General features: G+C 45.5%; 1 protein-coding gene across 5 annotated transcripts in view; it reads right to left on the bottom strand.

Annotated features, from left to right (window-relative positions):
* Positions 1 to 12,692, bottom strand: part of Tiam2 (TIAM Rac1 associated GEF 2) — a 192,662-nt gene that overhangs the window by 34,135 nt on the left and 145,835 nt on the right. For 4 of the 5 annotated variants that reach the window (XM_005065908.4, XM_040728405.1, XM_040728407.1 and 1 more), the window contains exon 16: positions 8,927 to 9,030. In XM_005065908.4, coding sequence (XP_005065965.1) covers positions 8,927 to 9,030 — 104 coding nt within the window. Of the gene's footprint in view, positions 1 to 2,632; positions 2,850 to 8,926; positions 9,031 to 12,692 lie in introns of those variants that run through there. The other variant, XM_013127271.3, reaches the window with a different exon arrangement.

Genomic DNA, 12,692 nt, shown 5'->3' with positions numbered 1-12,692 from the left:
GCAGGGAAGAAGGACATGGGCAGGACAACTTCTTCCCACTTCCTCCTTCGGAAGAATTCCATTCCCGGGATGAGTGCCACCTGTACCAAGCTGCTTTCAGAACAGCTGCTATGGGCACATCTGCGCCTCTGTGGCCTCAGGGACACTATAGTTCAAGCTCACTGCTCATTTACTTTTGGACCTTCTCTGACACCTGAATAGGGAGAGGAAAAGGGTGCTATCTCTAACTCTGCAGACTCTAAATTATCCTTGGCAGGACAGGACCCAGGCAGGGGTGACCTCTGCATACCGTACCCCACTGGCCACATATCAGCCCTGATGATCAAGGGCAGACCCAGAAAGACCTGGACATTAATAGCCTGCAGCTAGGAACATGGGATGGAGGGCAGATCTCTAACTACCAAGAGACCAAACGAAATTTCAGGCTCTGAGAAAACCCAGCAAAGTTGCCTCCAACAGGCCCCACTAAAATGCCAGTGAGTGGGTCTCTTCCAAGGGAGTACAGTGCTAAAATACGGGAGAGCAAGCTACAAAACCTCAGCAACCCGCTTCCTCTCCAGCTCATATGCACCCCGTCTCTCATCTGAGAGGACAGACCTGCAAGGCTACGGCCAGCAGTGCCTCTCCAGCCTCCCTAAATGACTGGACACTTACAAGCCTGCCTTTCGAGGAAGAAAGCAGACCAAATGCAGTTTCTCTGCTCACTCGCATCAGCCAACTCATGACACCACACCCAAGAAAGTTGCACTACATCAATAACACGCTATCTTTATGAAGACAACCGAGGGGGCTGGAGAGATGGCTTGGCGGTTAAGAACACTGACTGCTCTTCCAAAGGACTTGGGTTCAAATCCCCACATCCATATGGCAGCCCACAACTGTCTGTAACTCCAGTTCCAGGGGATTCGATGCCCTCAATACATTCATACAGGCAAAACACAGATGCATATGAAATAAAAATAAATAAATCATTTTAAAAAAGACAACAGAAAGCCAAGTGGGCTCAATTCCTAAGGTCCCTGGTGTCTGATTCTTTTTTATCCCAGAGAACAGCTTGGTAGACTTTGACAATTGACACTAACTCTTAAAAAGACCGATGAACAGCTAAGGTGTTTAAGTCATACACACACAGTAATTTCAGTAACATTTCACTAGGACATTCATATATTTGTATGGGAGTTCTTATCGGACATTGAATCTCCCCAACCCCCACCCCACTCCCAATGAAGGTGCCAAGACTTGAGTAGACTATGTACTTGTAGACCTCACAGGGGAGGCCACTTAATCCACTAGAAGCTGAGTAACTCAGCCCAGGAGACTGGTAAATCCTGGTACAATAGGATACAACCTCAGTTTTCTAACCTAGTCAAGATTTCTCTTTGGCATGTGAATGCCTGGAAGAAGGGCTGCCTGAAGTGAACTCATCAAGGGAGATGCCCGAGTTATTTCTCAGGAACAATGCATTTTACCTTGAAGATACCATCTCCTTCCATTGCAATACAAATTAGTTCAGACGACATGCATTTCAAAATAGGTCCGTTTAACTTTAAGAAAAGACTATGAATACATCAGTCTACTAAACGCAGCTATGGAAACAGACTAAAGTTTCTAAATAAATGATGTTTAGTTTAACTTTCTAACAAAGCATCTTACAACCCAAAAGGTCCTGGGGTAATGCAGGAAGCTTCAGTGTGCACTTAACGGATTCTGGGACACAAATCACGTTCCCCAAAACCTTCTCATTTAGCTTCAGCTTCTTCGATATGCAAGCTCTGAAAAAGCAATTCATGTGAGAAACTTAAAAGGTTGAGGAAAATGAGTAGGCAGGAGTCAAATATTGAATACAAGTTATATTCCCCTGATTACAGGGAAGTTAACTGTCAGTATGGGTTCTTTTCTTCTGCCTTGAACACACAATGGGGCAAAACACATCCTTAAAATGATCAAATGCAAAGAACACAACACACAGTTGCTACACTGTACATCTCAATTCCCAATGCTCTCTGTTCTATCAACATAACGCCTACAAACTGCAAAAATAATCGCGGCCACAGCCACACTAGGTGATTACATAAAAATTCCTCTAAAATCTAGAAAATTAACTGAGGAGGAAGAGCTACACCAAAAACTCTGCTCACCTTATAGAAAACAGGTTTTCTTTTCTTTATTTTTTGTTTACAGGTATTTATTTCATAGCAGTAAGTCCAATACAAGCATGGGCTACGCTCCAAGAAAATTATTCAAATACAGAATGATTTGCAACAATCAAATTCTTCCTCCCGCTTTAAAATACACAGTATGCAGAAGAAGCACCTTTGCACAGGTCTTTATAACATCTATTTCAAGCTGACAAAACTGTTTTCGAGATCGACTACGAGACCTCAGAATGAGAAAAGCAAAGTTGACAGTAACACAGAGCCAGTATACAAAAGTTCTCTTCTCGCCTATAAATATAGAGTGCTTCAAAATAGCTCTGGGGACCCCTTCCAAACAGACCCCAAGCCCTGGCATCCACACAACCACCTTAGGCATTGTTAGAGTCACACCAACTTTCAGGACAGAAAACATGCAACCATGCCTGCCCTCAGGATCAAGACCTGCACCCGGGAATCCCGAGGCTGCATTTACTTACACACTTGCACATGAAAAGGAGCGGTTCCAAGGGGCCTGCTCCTTCTCATTTCACAATCCGCCGCTCCTGGAGAGCAGGGAAGGCATGCCTCCCCTCCTGCTCTCATCCCCAGGCAATGAAGTAAGGGGAAAAAAAATCCCAAACTGTTCTTGCTTGTCACAGCCACAAGGATGTCCTAGCGCCACCAAGCTCTCTCTCTGCTGCCTGGAGAAGCTGCACCCCCTTCCACTAGATTCCTACCCTAAACTCTGAGCCTGCCTGCTCCGGAGGGGTACCAGGAGGTTACAGCAGATGTAGCAACGACAGATCCGCTGAGTGCCACACGTCTGCTGCCAGTTCCCAGTACTTGATGGCTTGTCTGTGTGGATTGCTTAACACACCTTGGGTACCCCCAAAACAAAACCAAAAACTCCTTCAACTCCCTCACCCAAAGAGAAATTATTTATCCCTTTCAAACTCCCCCCTATCATAATAGCATATGCCAACTGCTAACAATGCTAGAGAGAAAAAAAAAATCCCCTACAGGAGAGGCTGACAGGGTCACACAAAGAGCTGTGACAGTAATAGGCACCCTTAAATAGCGGCAAGGCAATCAATTATGAACCATTTGCAGAAATTGTGGGGCTGTCAAAAAGCCTTGGTTACAGCTGTGTTTCATGAAGCTAGGCTTCGTGTGATTTTCAATGGAAATTATTCCTTATTCTTGAGTCTAGAGTACTTGTTAGTAAAATACCCCACATGGCCCAGGTTCAACCAGAATCTAATCTGAAAAGAAGTTAATGACCCCTAAGACGATCCAGGAAGCAGAGGCAGGTCCTCTCCCTGGAGAGCGCCCACCTCCTGCAGGCCTGAGCAGCTGCCTGCTAGAGGGTAGTATGCAGAGGCACCTGCAAAGCTCGCTCCCAGCACAGGAAAGCAACTTCCATGCAAACAGGGAGGAATCCTGGTCATAGATGTACTGCAGAGATGACGGCTCAGTCGATAAAAGTGCATGCTATGGAAACATGGCAATCTGAGTTCAGAACCTAGAACCCATGTAAAAAACTAGACAAGATCTTTGGCATCTTTACCCACCCCAAGGGTAGCAGTGGCCAGACAGGCAAATCTCAGAGCTTGGTAGCCAGCCCGTCCAGCCAAAGTTAGGTAAAAGAGTCTGTCTTAAAAGATGGAAAATGTTAGAGAACAAGTGAACCCATCCCCAATGTTGATCTCTGGTCTGCAAATAAGCAACAACAACAACAATAAAAATACCCTGGTCTGTGTGGTGGTTTGAAAGACAATGTCGCCCATAGGCCCATAGGGAGTGGCACTCTTAGCAGGTGTGGTCCTGTTGGAGGAAGTGTGCTAATGTAGTGGCAGACTTTGAAGTCTTCCATGCTCAAGCTATGTCCAGTGTGACTCAGTCCCCTTCTGCTGCCTGCAGAGCAAGATGTAGGACTCTCACCTCCTTCTCCAGCACCGTGTCTGCCACGCCTCTCAACATGCTGATAATGGTGTAGACCTCTGAAACTGTAAGTCAGTCCCCAGTTAAATTTTCCCTTGTAAGAATTGCCGTGGTCATGGTGTCTCTTCACAGCAATAAAGCCCTAACTAAGACAGTCTGTAATCCCAACTGCTCAGCAGCGGAGACAGGAGGATCACAAGTTCAAGTCAGCCTAGACAATAAGACTCTGACACAAGACTAAAAAATCACAGAGGTCTGAGAATCTAACTTGCATTAAGGAGTTCAATCCCCAGCCGGGTGGTGGTGGCACACCCTTTAATCCCAGCACTCAGGAGGCAGAGGCAGGCGGATCTCTGTGAGTTCGAGGCTGGGCTGGACCTCCAAAACAATACAGAGAAACCCTGTCTCAGTAAAACCAAAAAAAAAAAAAAAAAAAAAGTTCAATCCCCAACACTGGGGACTATATATCTATATATCTATATCTATATATCTATATATCTATATCTATATCTATATTCATATATCTATATAGATATATAGATATAGATATATGAAGTTACGATCCCTAAATTTGACAATTTGCCTCCCTTTTCACTATGACCATCATGACGATTACCTTTGGTGGTCACTAATCCATGCTCTCCAGGAAACAAAGATGATTAAACAGACTGAAGGCTGGACACCCTCCTATTCTTCTGTGAACTGAACTCCATTATTAGCTGGGGTCATGTTCAAACCTGTTAGTAGGTGACCACTATTGACTTGGAAGACACTGAAAGCACGTGCCTCACCTGCTCACTCAAGCTGAGTGTTCCTAATCCAAAACGCTGCAGAGTCCAGCATGCCAGCATGACAAGAGAAGCAGTGTCCCATCCCTGCCCTCCAGGGCATGGCTGTGGTTAAACCACAAGTGTATCGCCAACACTGTACAGACTTACTTCTGTGTTATGTGTACACACTGCATATGAAACATGAATGGGTGTCATGTTGACCAATGTGTCCCCTCCCCAAGATACTTCTCAGATGAAATTCAGATGTATTAAGATATTCAATCAGAACTTCTGCTGCTATGTTTTCTGCTCTGTGTTCTTTGGTATGCATGAGTGTGCATATGTGTATGTGTGTGTATGTATGTGTGTGTGTGTGTACGCGCGTGCACACGCGCACATGCATGTGAGGGGATGAAAGGGAAGGGGGGTGAGAGAGAAGAAGAGGGAGAGGGGGGCAGGGAGGGAGAGAGAGAGAGTTAGTTTTCTTCCCTCACCATTTTTATGTTGTTTTTAAGGAAGGGCCTCACTTATGTTGCTCTGGCTATCCTAGAACTCACTATGTAGACTGGGCTGGCCTCACCATCTTTTACAATAGAAAATAAAGTTCCTATCATCCAAATTTCCATTCAATCTTCAGTTCTCATCTTTCTGCTTCTGGCTCACTTTTCGCTTAGCTATGACACACACTGTCAGGGAATCTTTCCAAATGACCTTACTGTGCTAATTCTTTTAACTTCTCACGTCTCTTTTATTGAATCTTTTTTAAATGGGGGTAAAAAAAATTAATTTCCTTATTAGGAACTCAAGTAAATTACCATGGAAAGAAAATCATTATTCACAGTGGTGTTGAGTGATCTTCCTTCAAGCACTGTGCTATGCCCATGCCCCAAGGCACCTTCACCTCCAACACACAGCCAGCTCCGTGAGTGCTTCAAGAAAGTTAAGCCAAAGCAAACAGAACTTGTCAAGTGGATGTTCTGTGATTCTCTGCTCCACACACAGAAAAAATACCTATGGTACTGAGTTTCCTAGAACAGTCCAACAGACAGAGAATGGAACCGGGAAGTCCTCAGAGGGGGAGAAACAACTGTCCTGGCATAAAACTGGACATCCTGCTGGGCAGTGGTGGCATCACACCTTTAATCCCAGGACTAGGGAGACAAAGGCAGGCAGATCTCTGTGAGTTGGAGGCCAGCCTAGTCTATATATAGAGCAAATTCCTGGATAGCGTTTAAGAAAGAAAAGAAGAAAAAAGCTACACAGAGAAATCCTGTCTCCAAAAACAAAAACAAGACAAATAAACAAAAAATAACAACAAAAACATGGACATCCAGGGCCTGGAAGAATGGCAGAAGAAGGAGCGTGAGGAGAGCAGGGCCAAGGGGGATGTCACCTGTCACCGAGTCTCATGGGTATGCTCCATGCAGCTTACCAAGGCCCAGGCCAAAGTGTTAGCCTAAACTCAAATGACATGTGGTTCTACAACAACTGGCATATAATGGTTGTCATTGCCTACACATCCTCTATTCCTGTTTCAGGTAAGAAAGAAAGAAAGAAAGAAAGAAAGAAAGAAAGAAAGAAAGAAAGAAAGAAAGAAAGAAAGAAAGGAAGGAAGGAAGGAAGGAAGGAAGGAAGGAAGGAAGGGAGGAGGGAGGGAGAAAGAAGAATGGAGGGAGGGAGGGAGAGAGGGGGGAGAGAGAGAGAGAAAAGGAAAAAACAAAGACTAAATTGGAATTGAAATCTCGAATTGTGGACTGCATTGAAAGGGTAACTGATCATGAACAGTTGAAAGATGTAAGAACGGAAAGGAAGACACAAAGTGCCACTGAGGATAGGGGCAAACTGCAGCCCCGACCCATGGCTGCTAAGCAGGCAGAAGGTGCAGAGCTGTGGAAAATGACCGTCCCTTCCCTCAAAAGGCCAACTGTGGAAGAGCTATGATCTAGCAACTACAATCCCAGATACATACCCTGAAACCTGAAGGTTGGGATTTGAGCGGGCACGTGTATCCCAATTAGTCATTGCAATATCACTCACAAGGGACAGATGTACCAATCAATAGATGAATGGTAAATAAAATAAGGTGCCTACTTCTGATGGGGTATTACTTGGCCTTAAAGTGGAGTGAAAATCTGACACATTGTATCATATGAATGAACAGAGAAGGCATCCCTGCTATGTGAAATAAGACCAGAACAAAAGAGGGGGTGAGGTCCGTGTTTTCTTGTTGTCGTGTGTGTGTGTGTGTGTGTGTGTGTGTGTGTGTGTGTGTGTGTGTGTGTGTAAGAAAGGGTATCCTGTAGCCCTGGCTAGACTCTAACTCCCTATATGGCTGAGGACAACTTTGCACTCCTGGTACTCCTATGTTCACTTCCCAAGAGCTGGGATTAAGGAATGCATCACCATGCTGAGTGAGGACCATATATTTTTTTTTGTTTTGCTTTTTCATTTAACATTTTTATTAATTTATGTTTTACATTCCAATCCCAGTTCTCCCGCCCTCCTCTTCTCCCTCCCTCCCCCTACCTCCCATCTGCTCCATGGAGAGGGTTAAGGCCTCCTCCCCTAGGAAGTTCACTAAGTCTGTCCCATCATCGTTGAGGCAGGACTGAGGCACCTCTCCACCCCCACACCCCTGTGTCTAGGCTGTGCAAGGCATCTCTCCGTATAGAATGAGCTCCACTAAGTTAGTTTGTGCATTAGTGTTAGATCTTGGACTCACTGCCAGTGGCCTCATATACTGTCCCAGTCACACCATTGTCACCTATATTAAGGGAGTCGAGTTTGGTCTTATGCAGGTTCCCCAGTTGTCAGACCTGAGTCAGTGATCTCTCACTAGCTCGTGTCAGCTGATTCTGTGGTTTTTCCCACAAAGGTCTTGACTCCTTTGTTCATATTATCGCTCCTGAGGGCCATATAATTTTGCTTTTTATAGGCAGGACATAGAATTGGTAACTGGGAAGAAAATGTAGATAAAATCATGGAATGGGAGGAAATGGAAAATGAGTGTTTTGTTTATGTGTATGTCTATGTACCATGAGAGTGCATGCATGGTTGAAAGAGGATGTTGGATCCCCTGTAACTGAAATTAGAGATGGTAACGTCATGGGGTGATAGGTATTAGACCAAGGTCCTCTAGAAGAACACTTAATGCTCTTAACTGCTTGGCCATCTCTCTAGGTCCTTGTTAGGTATATTTCACTACAACCAAACATTAGAAAAAAGCAACATTGAAAATAATAATACTTTAGCTTTGGTTTTAGAAAATTAGGAATAGGGATGGGCTAGTAACTGAACATGACTTTCCTAATAGCGAAGATTAGGACTTCCATCTCAGGATTTCTAAGCAGACTTCCTGTCTCCCTTGCTCTTTAATGGAATGTCAGAAGCCAGGTAAATGGTCCCTATAAGTCCTCACTGGATGTCTCAATGGATAAAATGCTCGCCATGCAAACATGAGGACCTCAGTTCAATCCCCAGAAACCACATAAAAGCTGGGGTAGGGGGTGTGCAGTGTACACCTGTGACCCCAACATTGGGGAAGAGAAAGTAGGAGGGTTCCTGGGGCTCATTGGCCAGCCATACACCACACACACACACACACACACACACACACACACACACACACACACGAGCATGCAAGGGCAAGTGTACCCATACATGAGCATATATCCATACATCGAACACACACACATACACACAAATTTAAAAAAATTTTAAGGCAAAACAAATAAGTGTGGTAATACACACCTGTAATCCCAGTGCTTGGAGATGGAGGCAAGAGAGTCACTAATGAGTTTGACATCTGCCTGAGCTAAGTTAATTCTACACCAGTTCAGACTAGAGCGTGAGATTCTGACTCAAAATACACACACACACACCAAAACAGTAGCAACAAATCAAAAAATGCATGTACACACTCACATAGGGATTTCAATTTTTAGAAGGACAAAAGGGTTTGCATCATCTAGTGGACACAAAAATAGTAAAATTATATTTTATATCCCCAACCTCAGGCGCCAGTAGGAATTAGCCCTTGCCTGCCTGGCTCTCAGCTTGTCATCTGGGCTGACATCTTACCCGAAATGTCTGCTCTGTCTTCTCCCTGTGGGGCATCTGATCCAGAGTACCATCTGTCTGACTCCTTTTCAGGCCAGTTGTGATGTCAGGGACATTGCTGAAATCTGCAGTGAAAAAAAAATGACAAAAGACACATGGGTGTGGTCACTGGCAGTGAGTAGTAATGGTTGGCTTAAGAGGCAACCTTGAGAGAAAGAGAAATAGAGAAGAGAAGGAAACAGCCAGCAATGCAGAGCAGCAGTCCTTTAGGACATCAGAGATCCTATATGCACACAGCTGGTGCCGGCTGGGGCAGATCTAGGTCCTTGCTGACTGTAACTGCAGCACTTTAAGACACTTCTGAAGAAAGAGAACAACATAATAATGTCTTCCCTGCCTTGTCACCTTTCCTATTGCGACGCAAACTGCTTTACTGGGCTCTAATCTCAAATAATTCATTTGGACCAGAAATTTAACAGCAATGACCTTGGTTGGTCATTCCCTATTTTTGGTTAAGACAAAACAAAATTGCCAAGGATATCTTGGAAAAACAAATGACGTAATACCACAGACACTGACAAGTCACAATTTGTTCACTTTCGAGTGTGATTCCGTTTCTGGCATCAACCACAGCTTCATCCCGAGAGAGAGCAAACCCTTGTCAACCTCCTTGTATTGGTGGCGAGTCTTAAAGCCTACACTTAGAAACACCCAGCACTTTCAGTAATTCTCCCTACTCATTTTCAAGTTAACCAAATTCAAGAGAGATGGGAAAGACCAGCCTTGACACCAAAAACAACACAGGTTTTTTTCTTCCAATTCTGGTATATGATAGACTGCCCCCCTTCAGCTAGGAAAAACCAGATGGTTTCAGATCCCAGGCAGCTACAACAAGTAGTTAGCCCATCTGTGTAGGCTGAACTCAAAACTAAACTAAGTGGCAATGGGACTGGTCAGGACAAAAGGCCACTGAAGAGCCGGGGATGCTAAGAGTTGACTGGTGGCGAGGGAGGCAAGTAGTCAGATCACTCTGAAGATGGAGTCTGGGGAATCCAGAACACATCCCAGTGATCTACAGAAATCTGCAATCCCACATTCTCTTCCGCTTTGCCTCTTCCAACATCCCATCTCACCCCGCATGGACCCCAAGTCACACTCCAGACAATCGTTACTATAAAATTAAGTAAGCCTAGGTGAGGCGGTGCCCATCGCAAAGGCAGGAACAGCCCCCAGAGAGGTTGCATATAGCAATGATGGCAAGTATGTCTGGGATGGCCTCTGCCAGGCCCCTGTCACTGGCCTACTACATGATAAATAAGACACTAAACCAAAATGTTCGACCTCAGCTCCTCCACTAGGGTTGCTTTTGATGTGTGCTCATCTTTGTGTAAGGGAGACCAACTCCATTGTTAACGCAAGGAAAGTCTCCCTATTCCCATGGACACAGCAACATAACAACGCATCATACCAACCATCCATCCACCCATCTACCAGTCCGTCCATCCATCCATCCATCCATCCATCCATCCATCCATCCATCCATCCAATATGTGCTTCTTGTACATCCGCTATTTCCCGAGAGACAGAGAGGTGCTATAGACACAAAGACACGTAGCATAGTCTCGGGGTCTGTTAATGGAAGGAGGTGAGTGGCGAGTGACGGGACTGAGCTAGAAAGAACACATGGGGCTTAGCGGGATTCAAGAGGAAAACCCACTCTCCCTGGGCATTAAAGGGTTTCATAAAAGGAAGGCATGTGACAGAGGCTGTAATCCTGAGGGATGCTTATTTGTCTTAAACATATAGGCAGGAAAGCAGGGCAGGTAACAAGGGGATCCCATGAGTGGGAAGCAGTCAAGAAAAAAACCAAATGGTATGAAGAGTCGAAGTCTATCAGGGAACATGGTGAGTGTGTATACGGAGACCAGAGAGAACAGTGCCTGAGACACAGGAACGAGAGGAGGGCAAGGCCTGGGCCGCAAAGCAAGTCATGGGGTTGATGAAGAAGAAGGAGGACCCAGATGTTTCCAAAACAGAGTAATGGCAAAATTTAGAAATTGGCAGAGAATTGACAGAGAGTTTGAGGGGATAGACCCCATATAGCCCTTCGTTCCATCAAGTGTGACAAGATTCGGAAAGCAAACGCATCCCAGGAGACGTCGGATGTGGCGTCTTAGATGGCTAGGTTGATGGGGAATCCTAAAGAAGGTGAGGCATGGAAACTTCAAGCTTAGTTTCAGCAAAGCTAAGATACAACTGGATCTTCCAGCAGGAGGCAGTCAGTGGCCAGGCGAAGGACTTCACAGACGTGGGCCTGGGTGTCGCCGGACTGTCCCTGGGAAAGCTGTGATGCATGACACCTACCACAGAAAATAAAAAGACTCTCTCAAAACGACCAAGGATGGCAGAGGGATGCAGCTACCACAGAAAATAAAAAGACTCTCTCAAAACGACCAAGGATGGCAGAGGGATGCAGCTACCACAGAAAATAAAAAGACTCTCTCAAAACGACCAAGGATGGCAGAGGGATGCAGCTACCACAGAAAATAAAAAGACTCTCTCAAAACGACCAAGGATGGCAGAGGGATGCAGCTCAGTAGGCAGAACACATACAAAGCATGCTCGAGCCCCTGAGTTCAATCCTCAGCCCCACATGAACCAAGAATGTGCACGCATGTAACCCCAGCTTTTAAGGAGGCAAAGACATGAGGGTTCGAAGTTCAAGGTCATCCTCAAACAGAGCCAGTTCATGGGACTGTCTGGAAGACAAAACAAAAAACTAGGACCCTGGAAACACCGATGCAAAGGGTGTAGGAGAAAAAGAGGCATATAAGTTAGAGAGAGAAGTGCGAAGAAAACCAGAGTCACATCCCAGAAGCTCCTCGACATGCAAGAACATCGCCTAGGTAACAGAATCAGATTAGCACTCCACTGCCTTCACCTTGTAAACAGCTAGTGCCGTTATTTCCAGAGTTCCAGCAAGCACAGGGAATATGACACCCAGTTCATACATGGTTTTTATTCACGATGGAGATCTCGACAGTGGCTCGCTTACACCTGACAGGCGCGGTGTGCTGGGGACAGAAACAAGACCAAGTCTCCCGTCCCATGAGGAGTTCAGACACACAAGGGCAGAGGAGCCTGAGGGGCCAGATGGATGTGAGTGAAAATAGCCTGGGAGGCGTGGGAATGGGTGCCAAGCTAATTCTGAGTCATTCGTGGAGTATATTCACAAAGACTTGGGAACTTATGGGAGACTCTCCAGCCACTGCTGGTCTCAAGTGCTCATTTACCTCCTAAAACCATACATCAAGTAAGGAAGAGAAAGGTGTGGCTTGCACCCATGACAGAACATGGATAGACCCTAACCCTATCCAACAACCCCCCCCCCACCTCCATCTCCTTAACTGCAGAGAGCTTGTAGGTACTTCTGGGGCTTCTCTGTGAATGCAGGCCTGGGCAGGCTGGCCCATGGAGACCAACTTCATTGCACTATACCCTAGGACCCAGAGACAAGGATGCTCTAGTCATCCCTGAGATTCAAGGTAGGGAATCTCAGAGCTGTCCCACCATCCAGATGTCACAAAACACAGTATATCTGAGCACATAGAACCCCCAGAATGTCAGTCATGAGCTAACATTGTCCTGGAGATTGATAGGACTCTTCGAGAGCCAAGCTGAGCAGGGTGGATGGCTGCAAACCTGACTTCAAGCATCTAAAACTTCACCAGTGACCTTTGTGACAGCTAGTACTGGTCATCTGTTGGACAGACACCTAAGACATGAA

Source organism: Mesocricetus auratus, unplaced genomic scaffold (genome assembly GCF_017639785.1).
Source record: "Mesocricetus auratus isolate SY011 unplaced genomic scaffold, BCM_Maur_2.0 Super-Scaffold_100018, whole genome shotgun sequence".
Lineage (NCBI taxonomy): Eukaryota > Metazoa > Chordata > Mammalia > Rodentia > Cricetidae > Mesocricetus > Mesocricetus auratus.
Note: the sequence above shows the minus strand (reverse complement) of the source record. Positions and strands in the feature narration are given on the sequence as shown.